At 36.8% G+C, this 24,240-nt stretch overlaps 1 protein-coding gene across 2 annotated transcripts; it reads right to left on the reverse strand.

Moving 5' to 3' along the window:
* Positions 1–2,363: 2,363 nt before the first annotated feature.
* nr5a1a (nuclear receptor subfamily 5, group A, member 1a) lies at positions 2,364–24,240 on the reverse strand. Of its 2 annotated transcripts, none has more exons than XM_081611240.1 (7): positions 23,835–24,238; positions 21,891–22,009; positions 21,444–21,585; positions 20,097–20,752; positions 9,996–10,115; positions 7,491–7,638; positions 2,364–5,441 (listed from the first exon to the last, which is right to left on the reverse strand). In XM_081611240.1, the coding sequence occupies exons 1-7, from the start codon at positions 23,854–23,856 to the stop codon at positions 5,188–5,190; spliced, it is 1,461 nt and encodes a 486-aa protein (XP_081467366.1). In that variant the 5' UTR covers positions 23,857–24,238; the 3' UTR covers positions 2,364–5,187. The 2 variants fall into 2 exon arrangements, with proteins under 2 accessions (XP_081467366.1, XP_081467367.1); XM_081611241.1 differs by having other exon boundaries at positions 5,305–5,441; positions 7,491–7,610; positions 23,835–24,240.

Genomic DNA, 24,240 nt, shown 5'->3' on the forward strand with positions numbered 1-24,240 from the left:
GATGCTTCCCTGCGCCAATTAACACACCTGAATCAAATGAAAGGCTAGTTAGCAGGTTTGTTGGAGTAAAGATGCATCGAAAAGTTGCAGGACGGTAGCTCTCGAGGACTGGACGTGAGCACCCTTGGTTTATTATTTTTGTTAGCAGCTAAAGCTAGCCAAGCAGGTGTAGCACGGGGTGTCGGTGGTTAAACGAACATTAAAACTGCCAGAAAGGCAGTTTGAGTTAACAGTATTTAGCTGCGGAGTCGTTTTCTTGAAGTTTTCGGCTATGGACGGCATAATGGGGATAGTGGCTGTGCTGGACCGGTGGTTTGATCTATGCGATCAAAGCTAAGCCAAAATGTTTTTGTCTCTATAAATAATAATGATAATAAACAATGACATATTGGTTAACCAAACGGTAAAGTACTGACAGCTATAGACGCCAGAAGTTTACCGTTCTTCCACAGTATCTATACCGTACTTGAATTGACGGTAAATTACTGTCAGGATGAATTATGGTACAGCTACTGTGCATTTACAGTAAACTTCTGGCGTCTATAGCTGCCAGTATTTTACTGTAAATTTACAGGATTATTTCTTGGAGTATATATGAAAAAAGGTGAACATCTTTTCACAGGCTGATGTTAAACTATAGTGAACTTTTCTTGTTTGTTAATTACAAAAATTATTTCTATTTTCTGCATGGACTGCACTCTGCAAAATCTCTGATGTCAGATAGTTTGCAGCAACACAATGCCTCATACTTCTCTACCGAGCTTCTGCTGCTTCAGTCAGGCATGTCAGCGGCTCCCAGGAGTGAACCTGTGGACACACTGAGGAGTGCAAAAGAACTGCCCAGCTGACAATGAAGCTGGGCCGTCGATCTGAAAAACTTGTCCCACAAAACCTGTGGAGCCAAAACAAGCAACTTCTGTGGCGCTGATTACAAACTCAGCAGTCAGGAAACAGAAAAGCCTCGTCTGACCGTCTGTCCCTGCTGGTGCTTCATAAATTAAATCTTTGTGCCTGGCATCCATCAGCAGTGCAGCAGCTGTAGCTCTTCATGCAGGGCCGGTCCACAGTGATATAGGGGCCTTAGGCAGAAACTGATTTAGGGGCCCCTTTTCCTCCTAAGAACATCATCACTAACTGTGCTTAAATATGGATTTGATGAAATCTAGGAGGACAGGCCAAGTTTAACTGATCGAGCTAAAAAGCAATCACTGATAATTGGTTAATATTTGCGGTGATGTATTTATGGACAAACCGAGTTCAAACACAAAAATTAGTTATGAAGATGATTCTTTGCACATATAAGTCCTAAATCCAACATTTATAATTATGTTTTTAACTTGTCTCTGCTCAAATCAATAAAATCAGATATTGACATTCTCAATAAACAACACTAACAATTTTAGATCTAAGGTCTATGTTAAGCATTTAGAGGGGCCCGTGAAGGCTGAGGGTCCTAAGCAGCTGCTGAGTTTGGGCCAGAAAAAGAAAACTCTCAGAGAAAATGCAGTAATGAAAATCTTCTGACCCGTTTGGACCTTCCTCTGGTTCTGGGTCTGATCTCTACCAGACATGAGAAGTCAGATAATACTGCTAATAGCAGCATCTCTGTGTGTGTGTATGTGTGCATGTGTGTATGTGTGTTTTTTCACTAAAACATGTTCTATTTTTGTTCCCGGAGCCTTGCTGTTTAATTATACACAACTTTAGATGACCTCAGTGGAAATGTTCAGGAAATGGCATCACAACCCTTTTCATATTGATGGGAAGCAAAAGTTCATCCTCCAAGGTCGATGCTAATGTGTTTGCTCCTTGTCTTTGTGCTAGCATTGTTGCTATGCTTCAAATCTACCAAAAGTCCAATGTTTATAGAGTGAGTCTCTATGATGATCAGTAAAAAAACATCTGATCAGCAGCAGCTGGCTGCCACTTTCCTCTAAGATCCTCTAAGCTGCTGTTGTTTAAATGATTCCTTACACACAGATTTTATCTTTAATCAGCAATAAATGTTTCCTAAATAAGGAATTTGCTGTGTGTCTCCTACACTTGAAGTTTGATTTATAGACGTTTAGAACCTATTGGTGACTGGAGTTGTATTGTGTCCCTTGATGAAAAATAAATAACTACAAAAAAAACTAGATATCCAGGCAGATGTTGTTTTTTACCACGACTCTAAGCATTTTACAGTGTTGCAAATTAAAAATCCCATGTCAGAGACTGAATTGAAAGAATTATTGTAATTTCTCTGAAACGTGGAGCAGAGCTGCTGTGAATCGACCTGCAGACTCAATCCAATAAGCGCCTTACCGAGTACCCATGTGAAGTTTTGACGTGTTTGCAAAAAAATAATGAACACAGAGCACAAGTTTTACTCTTTGTTCAATTTATTGATTTTTTTGCTATTACAATAAAATATATCTAAAGAAAAATGTGGTCAATTTCTCTGTTCAGAGAAAAACATTTCAGTTTAAGATGGATTCACAAGAAAAAAGAACAAAGCGAGAACCAAAAACAATACCAAGAGAATCAGTTCCACAACAGTAGCGCTTAGACCTCAACATAAAGCAGATATTTTTTTGTGTTGAATGTGTCCTCATATTGTAGTAGATATTCACTTCACAACATAAATATACTGTACAGAGTGATGGCGGCCGTCTCCACTGGAAATCCAAGGTGCGTGTGTATGTGTGTGTGTGTTCAGGCAGTCACTGAATTAAGGCAGACGGAATGATTGTCTACAATACCTTGAAATGGCAAACGGACTAATCTGACATGGCAACAGTAAGAAAGTTGAGCTGCACAATAATACAAACACCACCGTGTTTCTTTGTTTTCACTGACTGGTGACAGACGGGAGCAGAAAATATTGTCACTGTCAATTTGATTGGAGTGCTTTTAAATGTTTTTTTTTTTTTTAATCTTTTTTTTTTAACAACTTAGGAAACCAGTGTGGGACAAAACACAAGTGTTGCTGTTTAACAAAGTTCCACAAACAGAGGAGAGTTTTTGGGAAGGGAAGGTCGTGGTTGTTCATGGCCTCACAAGTGCAGCCTCACTGTTTACTTGCTGTTTAACTTCAGTTTGCAGCTGAGACGCTGAGTTCCAGTGATGGTGCTGGAACTTAAATCCAAATCGTGCATTTAATGAGTAATGGTCACAGCGCTAAAATCTGCAGTTTTCTTTCACTTATTTCCTTGTTTTGAAAAGACTGAAGTTGTGCAAATTTTGGAGACTAACTTGCTTCCCTTCAGCTAACCGGTTGCATCCTCCAAGGAAGAATAAAAATCCCAGATGAAAACTGGATCATCAAATCTGATGAATGTTTTTGTCATTCTACAAACAGATTGAACAAACCATAAAACCCCTTTGTCAATCGGTAAAGTAGTGCAACAGGACAGATGGCCACACATTGCTGTATGTGAAAGTGATAAATCAGTGAGCACCAGCTGATGGAAGTGGGGTTAACATGGGGATGTGTTCTGTCATACAGGAAAGTCATTTTTTATTCTGTTTCGATGTGCCAATTCAAACTATTCCTCCAACCACATAGATTAATGAAAGATTGGTTTAAAAAAAAAAAGCTATTACATTGTCATGATGAGCTCATCATATGCCACCTGCTGACAAACGGGCTAAATTTGGAAGAACTAGTGACTTACTGGTATAGTATACATGTCATCACAAGTTTACAATACAATGTGCAATGTCTTGCAAAAACAATGGTGGCGGCAGCATCATGATGTGGATGCTTTTCTTCAGCAGGGAAAGATAAGGTGGAGTTTTTTGGAAGATGGATGGAGCTTATGAAAAACCTGCTGGAGACACAAACCATGATCAAATGAAGTTCAACTTCTCCTTCCAACAGGAAGCCCAGCGGAGCTCACAGCCAGAGCTGCAGTGGAATGGTGAAGATTACAGCACTGTCATGTGATTGGGCCCAGATTTAGATCTGTTCGCATCTTTAAAACTGCTGCCTTTTTTATCTTCTGTCTCCTCACATTTGCTCATAACTTTGCCCTCTTCTTTATGTTCTTGCGCATAGTTTTTATATTTGACCAAACATTACTGTTTTCTTAATTTCCTTCAAATTATTTTAATTAGTGTCCAGTTTTTTCCTCGTTTTGTTTCTCACTTTTTCACTTTTGTCTGCGTTTTGATGTTCAGTTCAATAGGAATGTTATACATTAAGAAAAGTTTTGGATATATAATGTTTTAAATAAATAGATAAAAACTCAACTCTACAGAACATGATGAGGCTTTTACATTTAGGCTGCCTGTATAGTTGAAGATATTAAGTGCATTCCTTCCTGGTCAAGACCAGTGTGTTATTTTAAGGTATGTTCAAAAATTGGACACAAGCGTCACACAGTCCATCTTCAGTTGTTTTTTTTTTTGTTTTTTTTTCTACTTTGGCAAACATTTAATTTACAGCTTCCAGGCCTGTAAAAAGGGACAAGATTCTATAAAGCTTAAAAACTGCTCACAGGAGTGAGGTGTGTGACATTTAGATTTTTGATTGTCACAATGATCAGCACCTCTCTGAAGTTCTTGATGCTTTATATCTTTTACAACAACAATTATAAAGTCTGTTTTTACTTAAATAAAATAATCTCTGTTCTGTGTCGCATCCAGAACAAGCTTCTTTATAGGAGACATTGTTGCAGGCAACTGCGATTTCTGAAGGAAGGAAACAAAATGTGTTGTGAAAAGGGCCTGGAAACAGGCAGACCTCCAGCCAGTTAGAAGAGTTCCCAGCTGAACCTCAGAGGCATCAGGAAGTGGGAACTTACAGGTAACTGCAAAGCTGCAAAAAGACATCAGCTCAGCTGTGGAATGTACGATTAGTTGTTTAGCATGTTATTCATGTTTATTCTAACTTTCCTCATAAACCCAATTTCAGATGTTTGTAATAAGAGTAGAAAATCCAGTTTTAAGGTCATGTTAAAGTAGCTGTGCAGGATATGAAGATGGAAACATTCAAAACCTTTAAATTCCAAACATCTGAAACATCTTTCTATCTTTCAACCTTAGGAAAAGTCCTAACAAAGATGACCCAGTGTGAAACCTTTTCACCTTTTATTTTTCATTCCCACACACATCCTCACACACAGGCACACACACATACACACACGCAGTCTCACACAGAAATGTAACACTTGGTGGTAGAACGTTGGTGTGTGTGTGCATTGTTCACACACACGCCCTCTTAGCGTGCAGCATCTCGATGAGCAGGTTGTTGCAGGTCACCTCTCCGTTCAGGTGCTTAAAGCACAGGTAGTCCTCAGCCTGCGTGCTGAGGGAGCGCAGGTCAGGCAGCTGGACCACCAGCTGGCTGAACTTCTCCTGAAACTGAGGATAGGTGGACAGGATGTACTCCAGCAGAGCCCCGTTCACCTGCTCCTGCACACCCTCAACGAAGGCCTGGTTCTCCAGCAGCTTTACGTCTGTAGAGACACAGAGGACAAATGGAACTCAGTGGAAGTTCTGATGGTAGGAGATGAATAGTATCATATAGTGCTGTCAATCAATTCAGAAACTGAAGTTGATTAATCATACTGGAGCACTCTGATTAATCACTATACCTAAATTTGTGAGTTTGAAATATAAATATATACCCAATTTTGCTTATTACAGGAATAGTGATTTGGGCACGCCTCTCTTTTTGCTGCACTAGAACAGATTCATTTGCTACATGTAATATTAATGTGTTAAAATTTTCAGATTAATTGCCTGCGGTGACATGTTAACATTCACAACCAAAGTATTATATTAATCAGATTCATCTAAAATTGATTTGATGGAGAATTTTATATAAATAGAAACACTGGCAATTAGAATAGTTACAACAATCAATGGGCAGAGATTATGACATCACTTTTATTGGAATACTAGTATGAAAAGTAAGAATTACTGTATTTACATTAAGCAGGAAGACGGATATAAATCTGTGTGCACCAAATGTCTGTGTCCCTGCTTGATAACATTGTGGTTGATATAATTTGTGTTTATTAGTCTGACTTTAAGTCCAGTAAGATAAACCCACCATCACCACATCCAATCCAAATAAATATTCTGTTTAAACTGTGACATTGTTACAGTTTGGGCCAACATGCAAACCATGCAGGTATCCTAGTAACAGTTTATGTTTTAATCAGTTAAGCATTTTATGTCATAAAAGTATATAATTTCTCAGTGTGTGTCTGTGTGTGTTTGCATGTGTGCGCGCGTGCGTGCATGTGTGCACATGTTCTTGTATTTGGTACATAGTATGGACATTTTCCTGACACATACCGCACTTTGGGGACCGACTGTTTCCTATGGGACCCAAAGCCCAGTCTAGAGATTATATTTAGAGAATTAAGTATTACTGGTAGGTTGGGTTAGGGTTAGGAATATACTAGTACTGACTAGGATTATGAAAAATATCTGGGTTAAGCATAGATGCAGTTAATAAAATTAATAGAAGTCAATGCAAAGTCTTAATATGGATAGAAATCCAAACGTGTGTGTGTGTGTGTGTGTGTGTTTGTGTGTGTGTGTGTGTGTGTGCGTGCGTGCGTGCGTGCGTGCGTGCGTGCGTGCGTGCGTGCGTGCGTGCGTGCGTGCGTGCGTGTGTGTGTGTGTGTGTGTGTGTGTGTGAATGCGTGTGTGTGTGTGTGTGAGACAATAGCCTTGCCCTGCAGCTGAATAGCATTCAGCATCAGCTGAGCCCATCTCAGAGAATCCATTCACACAGTAATTAAATGTTTTGAATCCATGCTCTGAATCATCTTTTCAAACTGCTTAAGGGCAATTAAATTACCCCCAACAAATCTGACTCTGAGGATGAGGGAGAGCAAGAGCGTGAGCAAAGAAGCTGCTGGCAAAGACAGCAAATATTTTCTGTGTATAACGAGTGCTCTCCCTGTTCAAAAGATCTTTGTTCCCTGTTTTGCCAGCACTGAACAGGAAACACTTCTGGGAATCTGGCGAGCCGCATCTATGCTCTCTCCATCTGCACAAGCCACTACATGAATGTCAGTCTTGCTATCAAATGATAGACCCATCCATTACTCTTCTTTTGAATGCCATTAGTGGACAATGGATAAGGTTGCTTTTGTTAATATTTGCTTTTGTCAAGCTTAGAAATTTAATTAAGTGAATTTATTGTGGGGAGAGAGGCCATGTTGGAAAACACTTAGATTAATAGGAAGCACATATTATCTGTATTTGTGACATTTTTTCATTAGGATGTCAGTGTTGCTATTCAAATGCTGCATCTGTACGGCAATGTCGACCCAAAAACTCGACGGATTTACATCAGGCATTTTTCTTGAATTCATCATCTCTACACAGACCTTTTATAGCAATATGCAGAACAAGAAAATCCTCAATAAATATGAATACCACATTTTAATAATCAGGACACATATAACTAATAGTATGATGTATCTCAAACTAAACATGACCTATGCTTATTCCAGTGAAGAAAGATGATCTATAGGGTGACTTACTGGGGTTGAACAGAAGGAGGAACTTGAGACAGGCCATCTCCCTTCGGTCCACCTGCAGCACCCGCAGCCTCGCTGCAAGCTCCTGACCTCTCTGGACCAGACTGGAAAGAGTTGTCTCTCCTTGTGACAAAATTGAGGACATTTCAATCTGCAAGAATATGAAAAAAGGAATTTTTTTGTTATTAGCTCATTTTCATGTTTTTATGCACCTGAGCTTTTGTTAGGACTCATCTCTAGAAAAGCCCTTACAAGGGAAATCTGAAGTAGGCTTGTCAACGCAACAAATTTGTCTGTACGAGAAAATGCCCAGTAATTATTGCAATTATTGTTGTTTATTGCAATATGTTTATTGCATATCAATATATTAGATTTTACTCTCATAAAGTCAAATAAACTGTAGTCCAGTAAAGAATATCAAGCTCTGTACATGGAAGATATTTTAAATGTCCAAAATAAAACATAACAATGAAAAACTATAAACAAAACGGAAATAAAATTTACTTAGAACCATAATAATAGATAAAATGGATTATGAAGTCTCTGTAAAGAAAACTGCCCTTCAAAAAATATTCACTGTTAGAATGGAAATTATTATGCTAATTTTAATTTATCAATAAATTCATTGATTATGATATTTATATAGCTTTATCTAAACTGCTATTTAGGAAAACTTTAGAAGTTTATGCTGGTACCTTTTATGTTTTTTTATAGTAAACACATAATTGTGCTTTTCCATAACTGAAATGCATTTGTGTAGTTTTTATGTTTTGTACTGTATATGTTGCATGTAAAAATTTCAACAGTACTGAGAAATTTAGATTTTTTTTACAGAAATATTTTTAAATATACTCATAAAAAATACTCAATTTATTTTTATATAATTTCCACTGATCAAGAAAGCCCACAATGAAAATATGATTTTAATATTCCTACTAGAGAACAGTAATTATAGTTAAATTGACTCAGTATCTGCTGTGTGTTATACAACTATGACAGTTGATCTCAATTGACCATTAAATCGAATCTGATGAATATATAGTGTGCACAGAAACAACATTCTTGACCATCACATTGCTTATTAATTCATTATAATTTGACTAGTTGTTAAGAAGTAAGAAAACTGTGGAAAAGTATGTTTCTAGCAATATAATTAACAGCTTAATTTATGGATGAATTGATACGAAGTCAATTACAGAGTCAGTAGGAAAAAAGGCAAAATGTGAGAATCAGGCTGAAAACAACAGGAGAAAATCTGTAAAACAGGCTATAGGTCAGATGTAAATGATATACAGTACATCATACAATTTTAGATTAACTTTTATGCTTCATTGCTGTTTTTAGATATTGTTCTGAAGACTTTACATTGTGGCTGATGTGGCTGACAAATCTGAAAGCGGTTACAGACTGAATTCTCAGACAGTTCTAATTACAGTCCTTTTGTTTTAACAACTGGTGGAAGAAGAAGCTGTATGGGGTGAGTATCCCTTCAAAGTCCCACCACACTACTGGTTAGAACTTCCTTACTTCCAGGCCTGGTGTGAACTGTGTTCCTTTTTCAGGCAGAAGCAATACGCAGCTGCAGATCAGTTGTTTGGCTATTTCACACAATGTATCAATGCCAAAAATAAATAGATAAAAAATATACTTTCAACTACTTAGGGAATGCATCACTTAGTTAGATACAGCAACGCAACTTTAGCTAATAAGTTCCTAGGTGCTTATTGTGAATTTTGATGTCTTCAGGATTCCATCTATACTGTAATTCCTACTTATTTAACAGTTTTCTATGGCTGTCAGTGGAAAGACAACCGTCAGTTTGCAAGTATGATTCTAGCTTGTCCATCAGATGACAAAGTGCACTTGGGCAAAACAAGTTTCCCACCACTACATTGTACTGGTGTGTGAATGGTTCATAATGGTAAAGTGAGTTGATTCTCTGTATAACTAGAGCAAAACTGCATCATTTCTGTCCATGTAGTACGTAAAACTTAATTTTGCTCAGCATAATTACAAGTTAAATCCTAAATTATTAGAAACTTTTTAAACTACATTTTAAAACTATAAACAGAGATTTTGTGTCCCAATCTCCATTTGGGACACCAATGTTCCACAGTATTATTAGCATCTGCACAATTTTATAATTGCTGCATCTATCTATTTAATAGTTTTGATTCTGTATTTTTATTTTATTTACTTAGTTTGTTATATTTTATTTTTGTAATTCGTCAATTAGTGTATACAGAACAAACACTACAGACTAATAAAAAGAGGTATTGATCTACCTCTTTTTGTTCTGAATAAAAGAACAAATAACAAAAATTCAAGAAACAACCAAACAATAAAAACAACATAAAAAATGCTTAGAAACTGTTCTTTTAGATAAATTAAGCATGTAGTATAATGCTGCTGCTGCTGCAGTGCAGTTGTCACTGAAGTGCTGTTAAAGCTTAGTAAGTGAGGCAGGCGGTTCATGTGCTGGTTGGAAGTTGAGCGAGGGAGTGTTACCTCCTGGCCAGTCACCAGCAGGATACTGTCTTCCTTTCCATGTTGAACTTGTCTGAAAATGTGATCCAGGACCAGAAGTTCCGACCAGCAGTTGTGAAGTAGCTTCATTTGATCTCCCACCTTCAGAAAATAGAGCAGAGGGTGGGGGGGTGGAACATCATAAGACACTGTGGCTTCATTTTAAGCAACTCAGTATGTCTCTCTTTAAAATGCCATTCTATAAAATCCCATAAAGAATTCTAACTTTATGGTGAAGTTATTTTCCTTTATTTTCTGTCATTACAGAAAACACTTGAACATGCGGCTGTAAAAATCTGGGAAAACTTCCACAGAGGCAGGCAATCATAAAGCAGTGAAATAGAGGTGGTACTTGTGTGTGTTGTCCCATGTTGTGTATTTACGAGCACATCTTTGACCTCTTCAACCTGCTAACCCTAACAGTCCCACCTTGAACAGTCACATCTGTTCTGTTCTGTTTGGGGGGGGTGAGTGTGTGTTCGTAGATTAACCTTACCCCACCGCAGTATTGACAGTAAAGTGAAGGACACGGCAGACAGTAATTCTGCAGCCGCAGCTGCTAATAGGCCCAGACACACATTTATCTGACACAAGCTGACAGAATTACTGTTCATCTGAATGAAACTATATATCAGTGGCAGTGAAGATGGTCCAATCTTCTGTGCTGCACTCATCTAGGCCGGTGAAGTGGTGGGGGTCTGCATGTGCGGTGATAAAAGGAAGGGGTTAAGGAAGCAAGAGGTCTTGGTGACCTTCTGTGCTTCCTCTCCAAAAGGAGTTGGAGGCAGCAGCCAAAGACATACTTGGAAAAAAACCCACAAACATACAAGAAGCAGGGTTCAGAAGGGTTTCATTTTGTTCCCCACAGGAAATGTTGTTTTTCTGATTCTCCATGTTTGATCCATGTTAAACTGGATTCAAATACATATCAAATAGCCTACTGATCAAGTGGCATGATTTACTATTTAGACACACAATATTTTATAAAACATTTTCTCAGGAAAATATGCCTGATTTATGTCTCTTTAAGAAGCTCCTGCTCTTTCTGACACTGTCATCACCGCAGTAAAAAAAACCTCCTTCATTCTGCTGTTTGTAGCTCTTCTTAGGAGCATTGCTTTGAGAAGACGTTCCTATGATGAGTTCAGCAAATGCAATGTTCCACCAGGCGTTTGCTAATTTCTGCTGGCTAGGCTGAAGGAGCTAATTGATGGCGTCGTGGGGGAGGGGTACTCTGTGAGGTGGAACCTTGGAAGCTGCAGCTCCAAGGAGGATCTGTGTGGAAAAGGCAGTGCACGGTGACAGCAAGCGTTTAGGCACCTCCGAACGGTTGACACCGGAGATTAAAAGAAAGAATCAAAGCAACACTCCAGGTGAGTTTTTGCTGAAGGAATAACATTATAATACAATGTAAAGCTAAAAGAAGCTGATATTACATAATAATACCCTTCAAACTAATTTCTGCCTGCAAAAATAAATATGACAAATACTAACGTTTGTCAGAATGATCACACGTTTTCATTCTTACTTTTAGAAAAGGATATTCCTTTAACACTTTAAAATGCATTTTGTCTTAAATGTGATTCTGCAGCAGACCGCACTTTCTAAAAGAGCTGAAATGAACAGCATGCTCACATAATTCTGCAGAGATGTGGAGGAGGTTGTGTTGATATGCTGCAGCCAGCCACATCATGGCTAAAAAGCTAGCCCTGCAGAGACAGTGAGTGGAGCTGAAAGGGTCACTGAGGTGTTCCTACCCTCTGCCCAGGAGGTGTTTCAGGGCTACAGCAAGAACAGCACTCCAAATATCACCAAAGACTACTCACACACTCCCCATCCACTTTTTTGAAGTGCTGCCAACAGTACTGCATAATCAAAAGCAAAATCAACTCAGCGATACACAGCTTTCAGCCTTCAACTGTTAAAATGCTCAACTGCGGTTCGGACTACAAGGCTTAACATTATTGCTCTTGTTTCATAGGTTTTATCTGTTTGGAGTTTGGGAGAATTCAATTATAAAATATAAATACATTTAAGGAATCATGTTATATCTATAAAAAAAACACTCATATTTTGCACAAACATACACTATATATATATATATATATATATATATATATATATATATATATATATATATATATATATATATATATATATATATATATATATATATATATATATATATATATCTGTGGAACAGAGATAAAAAAAAAGCAAAATGAAATAATTTTGCACACTGCCTTTCCCTCAAGAGTTCAAATCCTGTTTGCTCACATGTTCAGAAAAAAAGGATACATTTAAATATATATATATATATATATATATATATATATATATATATATATATATATATATATATATATATATATATATATATATATATATATATATATATATATAAATTGATGAGCTCAATAATCTCCCTTTGAGTGATTTATTGTTTTTCTCTTTCTACCAAAAACTGGATGATAAATATCTGCAGTCTGATGCTTTAGTTTCAACTAGACCTTTTTTGAAGGATAATTTTGTTTGCATAGACTTCATAATTAATTTTATTTGTTCATCCTGTTATTTTGTTTACTTATTCTGGATATTTAAAATGTATTCCATTCTAAATGGAAGACATTTAAAATGGAACATGTTGATTTAACATCAACATGTTAAATGTTGATCATTTAACATTATAATGATCAATGTTAAATGATCATTATAATTTAAAGTTTATTTATCTTTGAGAATGTGGTCTTGCATTATTTTGCCATTACCATTATGTTACTTGCAGAGAGTCTCAAAATAACAATATTATTTTTTACCATAATAACTTCTGGGATAATTCATCATCCAGTAAAATGTTGCTATAGCGATGGGCCCAGGTACCCATTCTCTTTTATCCCTCATCTTGTCTCAGTTGATGTTTCTGTACTGGTGAGTTCAATGCTGAAAGAGAGTTGTGATGTTTCATCACATATTGAGTTATGCAAACAAAATCTATGTCTGATAGTAAAAATGCAATGTGTCATTAAAGTGTAAGTACATAAAGCTAAGTCTGGTAACCTGTGTAATAAACAACCAACCTTATCTCCTCAGACATCATTCTGGTGGAGCAGGTGATCCTAAGGCCAGTCAGTAAGGACAGGCAAACAGCACCACTGAGGAACTGCAGCAAAAAGTAGTTTCCATTTTGCAAACTATTTAACAATGTAGGCAAGCACGAAGTAAAGCTGCAGTGAGAGCTCACATTCCCCCGTTATCATCTGCATGGAATGTAATTATCCAGCCCAGGGAAAAAAGTCATTTCAACAGGCTCTTCTTGGTAAAATAGACACAGCTTTATTCTCACAGCTTTGACCATCAACTGTGCATAAAAGCAGCCTGGCTCTCAACAGACACGCCTTACAGGGGTTTAAAAGAAGGTTCCGAGTGAGTAAAGCTTTTACTCATTTTTTTAATCTACAAAACATTTCTAAATTTAAAGATAATACGCAAACAAGGAAAGTGTGGCTAACACTGCAAAAAAAAAAGATTATGGGTCCTAAGTGCTTAATATATCTGCAGTGAGGAATAGTATTTTATTGGAAGGTTCCAGCTCCATCTAATCTCAGATCATTAAACAACTAAATCTATCAATTTAACCTTAACTTTTTTATTTGTCACCTGTGTATAATTATAGATTCTCCTGCTCTTAGTAATATCCTTTGTTGGCCACAGGATCTAATCTCTTGTGTCAAAGTCACGCTGAGGGCATGAAGGTATCATTAGTATAATTATTAAAATAGCATTTATCATAAACCAGATAAAGACGACTGTGACTGATTTAGCAGCACCAGAATCTTTCTTCCAGAGATAATCACTGCAGATACACTGCAAACACAACAATGGAGCACAAATCTGGCAACAGCAGACAACTCAGGCCTTAGATTAAAGAGACTCATACTTCTCCCCACCACCTTACAAAGCATTATGTCAAAACTCTGCATCATGCTTCAGTAGCTTGGGACAGGAAACGTGAAATTACAGTACGGTAAATACACATTAGAGTACATTTGATAAAACATTATGCTGGTTTCTGATTAGCCACGGTGTTTCTTTCCCTGATTTTTAGCATGCAGGAAGATATCCCTTCAACACATTCACAACAAAGATACCTTGTGCAACAACTATCAGAAGGTGCAACAACTATCAGCCCCAACACAATGTGAACTTTGTTTCTGAGACAAGGAACACACAAAAGTTGCAACTAAACACTATAATCCCTGTGAAAGTACTGAGAAAATCACACTTCCATCAATGTTTTACTCCATTCTGGACATCGGGATTGAATAATTCATTATTTTATGTATATATTTATTATCAGGTGAAAACTGTTGAGAAACTGAATAATGACAGTTTTACATATGTCGCTGCCAGCATCAATAAGAGGCCTAGCTGATTTGTATGGTATAGTTGCCATAGAAACTAGATGTGGTTATTCCGAAAGAGTGGAACAGAGATTAAAAAAAAGCAAAATGAAATAATTTTGCACACTGCCTTTCCCTCAAGAGTTCAAATCCTGTTTGCTCACATGTTCAGAAAAAAAGGATACATTTAAACATCTAGCGCACATTTCCTTTCAACATATATTATTTAAAAAAACACACAAGCAATAAATAAACTAACATTTAAGAGTAATAATCATGTGATCTCCCAATATCAGATGAAGAAAACAAGCAAAGCTAAACAATGAAATAGCTTCACGTTTTAAAAAATGACCTCTTCATTCTAACCTTCTCTCAGCCTTGTGTGTGTGTGACAATTCTGTGTTGAGTGCTTGGTGTACATGCAGCGCTGCAGTTTGCTGACAGACTGCTCACAGAATACTTTTATCGTCCACATGTGGAAAATACCCCAGATCTGTAGATGCTGACCAAAACATGATGTTTCACGTTGAGAACTGTATGTACCTTTGGGCAGCTGATGTTCACTGTGTGCATATCTATATCCCCATATCATTACCTGTTTCTCTGTTTGTTGTTTCAGGTATTTTACCAATACACACTGTGACAGTATTTAAATTCATTTATTTATTTTTTTTTGTTTGTTTGATTTGTTAGATGCTCGTTTTTTAAGGAGAAGCTTTGTAATCTCTACATAGGAGTAGACAGAAATGCAAGTGATCCAAGTGTCCTGAATCAAACAGGGTTTCTGACAAATGACTCCAGTGTCTGACTCCAAGGTAAACAAAAAAAGCAACATTTCAAAAATAAAAATAAAATCACTTTAAGAATTATAATAACTGAATGCTATCATACTGATTTTGATTCTGCAGACTGATTAAATTTTTCAAGGTTTGTAATACAGTCTGCAGCGTGAGCAATGGTGTTCCTACATGTTGAACATGGAGGCATCATTTAACATCACTAATTCAAGTGAATATGTATACATTTTCTCTCCAAGACAGGACCTGGGCAACTGTTGTGTATGTGTTTGGGTATGTGTGCGTGTGTGAGTGTGTGTGTATTGGTGCAGGCACACTCCAGCTGTTACGGACACACACCGCAGCTGTGTTTCCATTGGCTGTAAAATTGCACAAATTGGAATTAAAAAGATAAATTTGCTTAATAGAAACATGGCAGATTAGAAAAACCTCAAGCTTTCTGCTTAAAGGTTTTTGCACTAAAATAAGGTGGTTCTTCAGTTGTATCAAAATTAGTGTATTTTTCAAAACTGCAAAACACTTTTTTCGCATTACACGAGTCGTGATCAACAACCAGACGTTACTACATGAAGAAAAGACAAAGATGACAGGAAGAGGCTGGAGGATGATGGCACGGCATGTTATTAATGACTTATCACGTGAACAAACTTATTCACAAGTTATTTTAATGGTGTTTCTTATTTAATGGAAACACTACAAATGCTAAATTGTGTTTTTACGGCATTAGCAGAATATTGACAAAGCTGTGAGTACATTTGTGATGGAAACACAACAGTTGGGTTGTTGAAGGCCCAGCTACAGAAATAATGACGGTTGGAAGGTCCATGATTATTTCTGGTGACAACAACAATAGTCTGGTAAGGAGACAGTCAAGCAGAGTCACTATGAACTGCTTGGAAGGTGATACAACAATACGGGAACCTGGTGAGAATAATCAGGAGAATGAAGAGAAGCTGGACGAGGGACTAAACTAAGGAGCTAATAGAAGGTGACCAATTAAAAAGTAAATACTCTGTATTTTTAGAGCAGTTTATCAAGTTGAAGAACTCCAAAACACTTTATTAGATTCATTTACACATTCACACACTGAGGGATGAATCCCTAGCTCCTGAGCCGCTGCCAACTCATCATAATAGACCAAAAACTAAATACTAGAACTAATAAAAGAATATAAATGAATATAAATACAAAATGAACACAATAACAAATTAATGCACAGGTATGGAAGAACATTAATGACAAATTGCAACCCAAAGACAATCCAAATACTTGATAACCAAAACACAAAGACCCTCAGATCATGATAGCCAGTCTTTGTGATGACTTCTCTGTCCATGTTGAACTTGACTGAAAAGACTTCTCCTTCGCTTTACACCCTAACAATTTAAACTGAACTTGTTTTATTTACTTTTTTTAAGTTTAACTTACCTCCTCACCAGAGTAGGGTTTAATCAGAAGATCAATCTAAAAATGTTTTTGAAATGTCTGCAATTACTTGGTCTGAAGGGATTGCCCTTCAGTCAAAATCTGAGACTCATTTTGCTGAATGAACAGGAACTAACTGTCAGCTAATTTAGTAATGGAATGTATACAGACTCTAAAATATGCCCTTTACTGAAAGAACAAAACTCTCAGAGCAGATAATAAGGCAAAGCTGCATTATATAGCTTTGCATTATATATATTGCATTTACTATAAAAAAATCCTTCTTTATTTGTTGATACATTTGATCTGAACTCATTAAGTAGTAGTATTAGCAGAAAATTGCTCAAATTCCACACCTTAAATTAAGCACCTTTTCCAATCTAATTATTAATTTAAAAAATTAAAAATCACCAGATCAGCTGACTAACATGCTAAGTTGAGCAAAGCAAAACGGGTTAAGCTTTTTAAATGTTGATGCTAGAAGGATTTTAATAGTTGCATTCTTTGCCACAAATTATCAAGAGTTCACTACAGGAATAATGTTATTGCATTTCATACACTATAAAGTTTATTTTTCTAATTAAAAAAGAAATTGAAAGATTTGTTGGGTTTTTTCTCATTGCCCTATAAAGTTCTAATATTTTATAAAATGAGCTTAAGTGGTTAAATGAAATATTCACAGAATGTGCCAATTTGTTTTTTTTATCTAATTTATTGACTAATCGTCAGAATAATCAATATAATACTTGATTACTAAAATAATGGTTATCTGCAGCCCTATGTTAGATTTGTGTCTCTTCTACATGAGGATAATTCTCCTGTCTTGTCCCTGCTCTGGTGGTTTTGCCTAATCTGTCAGATATATAATCAAATCCATTAAGTTGATTAGTGGGGGCTGTTGTGTAAGATAATATCTTGCTTACACACTCTTCACACAGCCATCAACATTAAATATGAACTATTCATTTAAAAACAGTCAGCTAATTCAGATTTAGCAGGAATTTGTGACTTTTGTGTTTATTTGTCCAAGGACAGCACAAAATTCACTCCTGACCGAGATCTCTAATTTTGGCACTAATGCATGTGAAGGGCTTCCCCTGCCAGATAGTGATATTTAGAATTTTAGTGAATGTTTTACTGTGCATTTCTTTGCTAACGGTGTCAGTAGTACATATGGATAAAAAGAACGGCGTTGCTACACTCGCAGCTGCATTATTGCGGCAATTTGTCTGTAATAATACAGAAGAGTTGACAGATGCAGGACAGATGTCATTAAGAGGCATAAAAAGACCTGATCAGATCAGTGCTAAAGCAGCTTCTTCTGAAATGAATACTCTTATTTTTTAGATGGAGTGCAAAATATAATAATAATAATAATAATAATAATAATAATAATAATAATAATAATAATAATAATAATAATAATAATAATGGTTATACTTACCAAAAATAAATTTATGGTAAATAAAACACATTAGTATGCATCATTATAACCATCATTATAACATTACATTATAATGCCTGTTGTGGTTGCTAATTACATTAAATCAAGTAATATGTAATCTTTGCATTTCTTGTGTTCATTAATGATTATTGTGACTCATACCAAAAAAAATTAAAGAATGATTATTATGACGTTGAATACAACCAAATATTCACATTCAATGTCTCTGCAGGCACTACATCTATCCCTTCATTTCTTGGTGTGCCCCTTGAAAATCCTGAATTTTTGATGAGCTGGGAAGCCTCACCTCCTCCCCCCTTAACCACAGAAACATTTGGTAAAGCAGGGTTGGTGGATGGGGGGTAAGGAAGAAAACAGAAATTAGCCTTGGGTTTTCCTCTTTTGATTACTGTCTAAGAAATAAAAACTCAAATTAATGAAGAGAATCCACAATCATGGAGGGAGTTTTATAAAGTAATCATTTTTCTTCCTAAATATTCCTCATTGACCTAAACTTTACTTTTCTGTTTCTAAAATATAATCAACCAGATCTTCAACATTTAGTTCAATGCATCTAAGAGTACACAATAATTTGTTTCAAGCAATACCCTGCATTGAAAAGAAAACACAACATAACTTTGAAGTAGCAGAAGAGCAGAACTTTCCTTTAAATTTTGTTAATTTATATAGTTCCAATTCACAACAATCTCATCAACAATGCACTTTACAACTGAAACAAAAATCTAATTTACTGTATATTCTGAAGAGCATATAGATTCAATCAAATCATACAGCAAATGTGCTCTGAGTGTCCCTGAGATGAGACCACTGGTTGCTGAGATAGCACAGAGCTTCACCAAGTCGCATCAAGGCCTATCCGTAGTTCAACCATTTATTTAGCTGAGGACATCTGACCAGAGCAACAACTGCTGTTTGTCTACACTGGAAAGATCACATCATTACTCGCGCAAGGTAAACTGATAGGTGGCATATTTCAATTTAGGCAGTCATAAATGTAGAAACGACAGATCTGGAAAAGAAATTCATCTGCTTTAAGGGATGAGCTGTGATAAACTGTGGACACTGCTTCGCTCACCATCCTCACAAGGATGAAAGTATTCCAACATTCTCCTACAACACAAGCTATTTGCTCCTCATAGTTGGTGCAATTTGCCTTTAAGAACTGAAATGGCAAACGTAATGCTGACTAGTCTGAACATGGAGCAAACGTTTCAGCGATCAGGGTTATAGTGGACAGTGTTGTTATTTTTCTGCATCCCTATGATTGGCACTAAATACTAATTATGTATTTATGTGTTCACTAATTTTGTAATTTATTTTTATTTTTTATTTTTTTACCAATTATCAAAATATAATTTTATGAAGTTAGAGCACATTTTCATCACCACAAAACCCTTCACATCACTACCAACTCTCACTCAATTTCATTTCTTTTTAGAAAAGCCAATCTAATGTGACCATGATGTTCTCAGAGTTTTAATGGAATTAAATTGTAAAATTGAAAAAGTTAATTGAAATTTTACAAAAATTTGACATGTCGCCTCCTGAGTAGAAATAAGTATTGATGTGTCCTTTTTAATTACGCATTGCCAAATGTTTGTTCATATTAGCTGTTGTCGGGAGGTTTTTTCAAAAGTTGTGTTGGATGTGATTTATAGTGAATGGTCCATTAGGAAAAAACTATGGATTTAAAAATCCTAAATTAAATAAAATATACAAAACACAAAAATAATCAAACTGCATAATAGCACACTAAATTACAAAGTATTTCCAATGTAAGACACAGTAACACTTCGGTAACCACCACCACTCTTTCCCAACAAACACACTTGAGGAAGTAAACAGAAAAAAACTTGAAAATGTCAAACTGGACCAAAGACTTTTTGAAAACCAGTCAGATTTGTATTGTGACATATTTGTGTATTTGTAAAGATCAACCTTATACAGTCTTCTCTGTTTTAGTTGAGTGCAAGCTTGTGAAATGCTGAAGACTCACCCTCAACTCCTTGAAGAAGATGCAACTCCGAGCCCATTCCACGATGGAGAAGAGGGTCTGATCCGCCATGCGGCACATCAAGCTGAAGGTGCTGGGCTTGTCAGTCCGGCCCCTGCCGCTCTGCTCCTGTTGCAGGTGAGCCACAATCTTGTTCTGCACCACCAACTCGTCTGGGTCGCAGCGGAGCAGCTCCAGCACCAGGGGTGGCAGGCTGGGTGGCTGTGGAGAGGCTGAAGGGTAGACCTCTGGGTAGGGGTATCCTGTGATGGACTCAGGGGAGCTGGTGTAGTCTGGGCACTCAGCTTTAATTGCCCTGTTGGGGAATGCCGTGTACTGGTACTGGGGAGTCAGGGGCACATGGGACTGCATGGCCATCCCCAGAGATGTAGGTCCATAGAGGTTGGCCTCGTAGTCTGTAGAGGTGATGGAGCTCGGGGTGGATGGCAGAAGACTTTTGGAGATGGTGGGCAGAGCATGTAGGGGGCCAGTAAAGCTGTAGTCAGTCTGCAGAGGGGAGGCTGGTGGAGGGGCTGAGGTCTCCAGCTTGAACCCGTTGGATCGTATCAAAGCCTTTTTCTGCTGCTTCAAGGCCCTGTCTCTCTTGTACATGGGGCCAAACTTGTTCCTCCCCCCACGCATGCGATCTGCACGCACAGCTATCACACAACACACAATAGGTGAAAATGAAGTTTCAGGTAAAGCCATTTTTCTGACACAGTTTTTGTAAAAGAAGAGCTTTTAAAGCTCAGCTGGAACCAACAAGAACAAGCTAACTGAAAGCTCTTATTTCAGCTACATCTAGAGTTATTCTCATGGAATAAACGACAGACATGATGGTCTTCCTCGCTTTCCTTTTAGGGATAAGAAGAATCCCCTTAGAGTCTGTGAGCAGCTACTCCTTCTTCCCTGGGGAGTCTCCAGAGTTTTATCAGTAAGTAAAAGAATGTGTGTGTTTTTTTTTTCTGCTACGGAAGCAGGTGCTTTCCTTTGGACTGCTGTCTGGGAATTAATCTCATCCAATGTGTGTGTGGGTGTATATGTGTGTGTGTGTGGGATATAACAAACGCCACCAGGCAACAAGAAGGAAATAATTTAGGTCACAAGACCACATAGCTAAAATTAATTCAAAATATCACAAACTGGACGATAGAACTATACCGGAGTTATTGTTGTAATTGTATTACTCTAATAATAAATAGTAAGAATAGGAACATATTTTTATTTTCTTTTTTAATTTATTATTATTATTATTATTATTATTATTATTATTATTATTATTATTATTATTATTATTATTATTATTATTATTATTATTATTATTATTGAGGGCAGTAAACATGGACATACCTTCAAGGCGCATCCCGACGTTGAGGCATTTTTGGAAGCGGCAGAACGGACACCTCTTCCGCTGGGTCTTGTCTATCTTACACTCCTGGTTTTCCGCACATGTGTACCTCTTGTTGTTCTGCACCGTCCGCTTGAAGAAGCCCTGAACAAAGACGGAACACGAGAATGAAAAGACGAGACGGCAGAAAAAATTGAAGCGCTGGGCCCGACCAGCATGTCAGCTGCGGTCAAAAAATACCTCCACATATTAAGCGTTCCAGCCATTATTTTTTATTTTTATTTTTATTTTTCGTTTACTTTAAAGCAAAATTGGTTAATTAATAAACAAGACGAAGTAGCAGTTCATGTTTCATCATATTAGTCGTCAGTGAATCTGAACGACCATTTAGACCCAGAACTATGCGGACCGGGTCGCGGCTGACAATGTGAGCTATAGAGCTGACCTACCTTGCAGCTTTCGCAGGTGAGCAGACCGTAGTGGTATCCGGACACTTTGTCTCCGCACACAGGACACAGCTCTTCCAGGTCATCATCGTATGTGTATTCCATCACCTTCAAAGTCACGCCTGGATTACCGCAAGCACACGTACAAAGAAAATCATATTATATATATATATATATATATATATATATATATATATATATATATATATATATATATATATATATATATATATATATATATATATATATAATTATTTGCCGAATTAATTGGACATCATCATGGCCTACTGTAGCGTTATTTTTAGGATCTAGGTTGGCTTTCAACATTCGCTTATAATTTTTAACACAAGTTAAAAAAATTACCATATATCAAGACACTTAATTCATAATTTAAATTGGTTGTAAATTGGTTGTAAAAAATTATATATATATATATATTTATTTATTTCCGAACTTTATGCACGCCTGTGCATGAACTACTTTTTGTACCTTTAAAGGTTGGGCAATTACAGCATTTTTTTTTCTATTTATTTAATTTTTAGGAAGACTAATCTATTTTCTATTACTAATAATATTTTATAAAATGCAAGCAGACTGTAAACATGGTCAATTCGATGGAGATTTTTCGACCTTATGGATGCAGATACGCAGTTATTTAATAGAGCCTGCAAATTGTTCTTTGTTTAGCTATTATGACGGTTCTATACATTTTCAAGAAACATATAGTTTATCACTGGGGCTAAATTAAGACGTTATATTTTAGAAAACATTCATTTTTTTAAACGTAATTTAACATATTGGCTCAAACAAGACACCTTTTTTCCCCACAAGTTTCCGCCTGTATGCGTCTCAGATTTAGCCAGGCTGTGTCTCCCGTTCGGTGTCCGGGCCAGCGCAGCGAGAACAGCCGTGTGTTAACAGTACACACCAAAGACAATATGACAGATTAAAAAATAAAAATAAGTAAAAACAACAACAACAACAAAAAACAAACAATAGGCCTAGCTAAGCCAGCTAAGTGAAATAAATTGCAGCGGAAATGGGACTAAACAAGAGCAGCTAAGCAGGTGGACCAACAGTCGGTACCGGAGAGCGCGCGCTCTACAAGGCGGACAACAGGAGCTTCAAAGAGAGATGCTGCTTGGCTTCAGTGGCAGTTTGAGAAATTATTAAGATAAACCATCCTCTCATTATTACTATCGTTATTATTACTATTTTTATTATTACTATTATTGTTGCCGTTGTTATTGGTAGTAGTAGTATTAATTATAAAGTGAGGCTCAGAGCTTTACATGCAATATTCTATAGTGTTTTTATTATTATTTAATTCTATGCTTTCTATCCAAACATAACTATGAATATGCATTTTACTATTTCCCCTCTTTACTCATTTTACTTCCTAAATTTGTCATGTGCATTTTGATAATTACTTTACTTTTTTGATGCTATTCTAGAATATTATAAATGACCATTTCCGTCATTATAATTCATCATGTTTCTACAATATCTATCTATCTATCTATCTATCTATCTATCTATCTATCTATCTATCTATCTATCTATCTATCTATCTATCTATCTATCTATCTATCTATCTATCTATCTATCTATCTATCTATCTATCTATATTGTTCAGCTATTTTTATTTTAGAAACATTTTTCATAATTGTTTTTCATAATTATATTCTACCCAGTCAGATCCTTGATTCTGAAAATTCTAATACTTTGTTTCATTTTTAAATTATTTTCCACATTATGTGTGACATTTTTTTTATATATATTTTTTTTTTAAAACGAAATGAGCAATTTTAATTAAAGAATAGGAGTCGTTGCTCCTATAGCCTGTCAGGCTGATGTACTGAGTTCTTGACTGGGACAGTAACCGAACCGGAAAACACTCCATCAAGTTGATGGCAGCCGGTATAGAACATGCAGAGCAGGACTTACCGTGAGCCTTGTCTCCCAGCATCTGAGCTACACACAGCCGCCACTCAGAAGATTGTCTAATTGAACCAAAGACTGAATGTACTGTGTGCTGCTGCAGCCTCGCATAGGCTGCTTGGGGGGGAAAAAGACCAAGATAACTCCAGGTGGACTCTGTCTAAACCTTTGCTGCTTTCGGAGCCGGTGTGTCCAACTGTAGTCTGTATGTGCGCCGATGATCATTAACGAACAGAGTGAAACTCCTTGGCTCTGATCGCTCTTTACTGCCCTTCCCTTATGGCCAAAGTTAAGTTCCTTTGCTACCATTGGCTAACGCGGTGTCACGTGACGGATGTTCGCTGCCTCCTCAGAGAAAAATGCCTGGACAGGAGGAGCGGAGCGGTGCAGACGGAGGAGTCACTCTCTCCAT

This window comes from Poecilia reticulata, chromosome 9, assembly GCF_904066995.2.
Source record: "Poecilia reticulata chromosome 9, P_reticulata-male-v2, whole genome shotgun sequence".
NCBI classification, from domain to species: domain Eukaryota; kingdom Metazoa; phylum Chordata; class Actinopteri; order Cyprinodontiformes; family Poeciliidae; genus Poecilia; species Poecilia reticulata.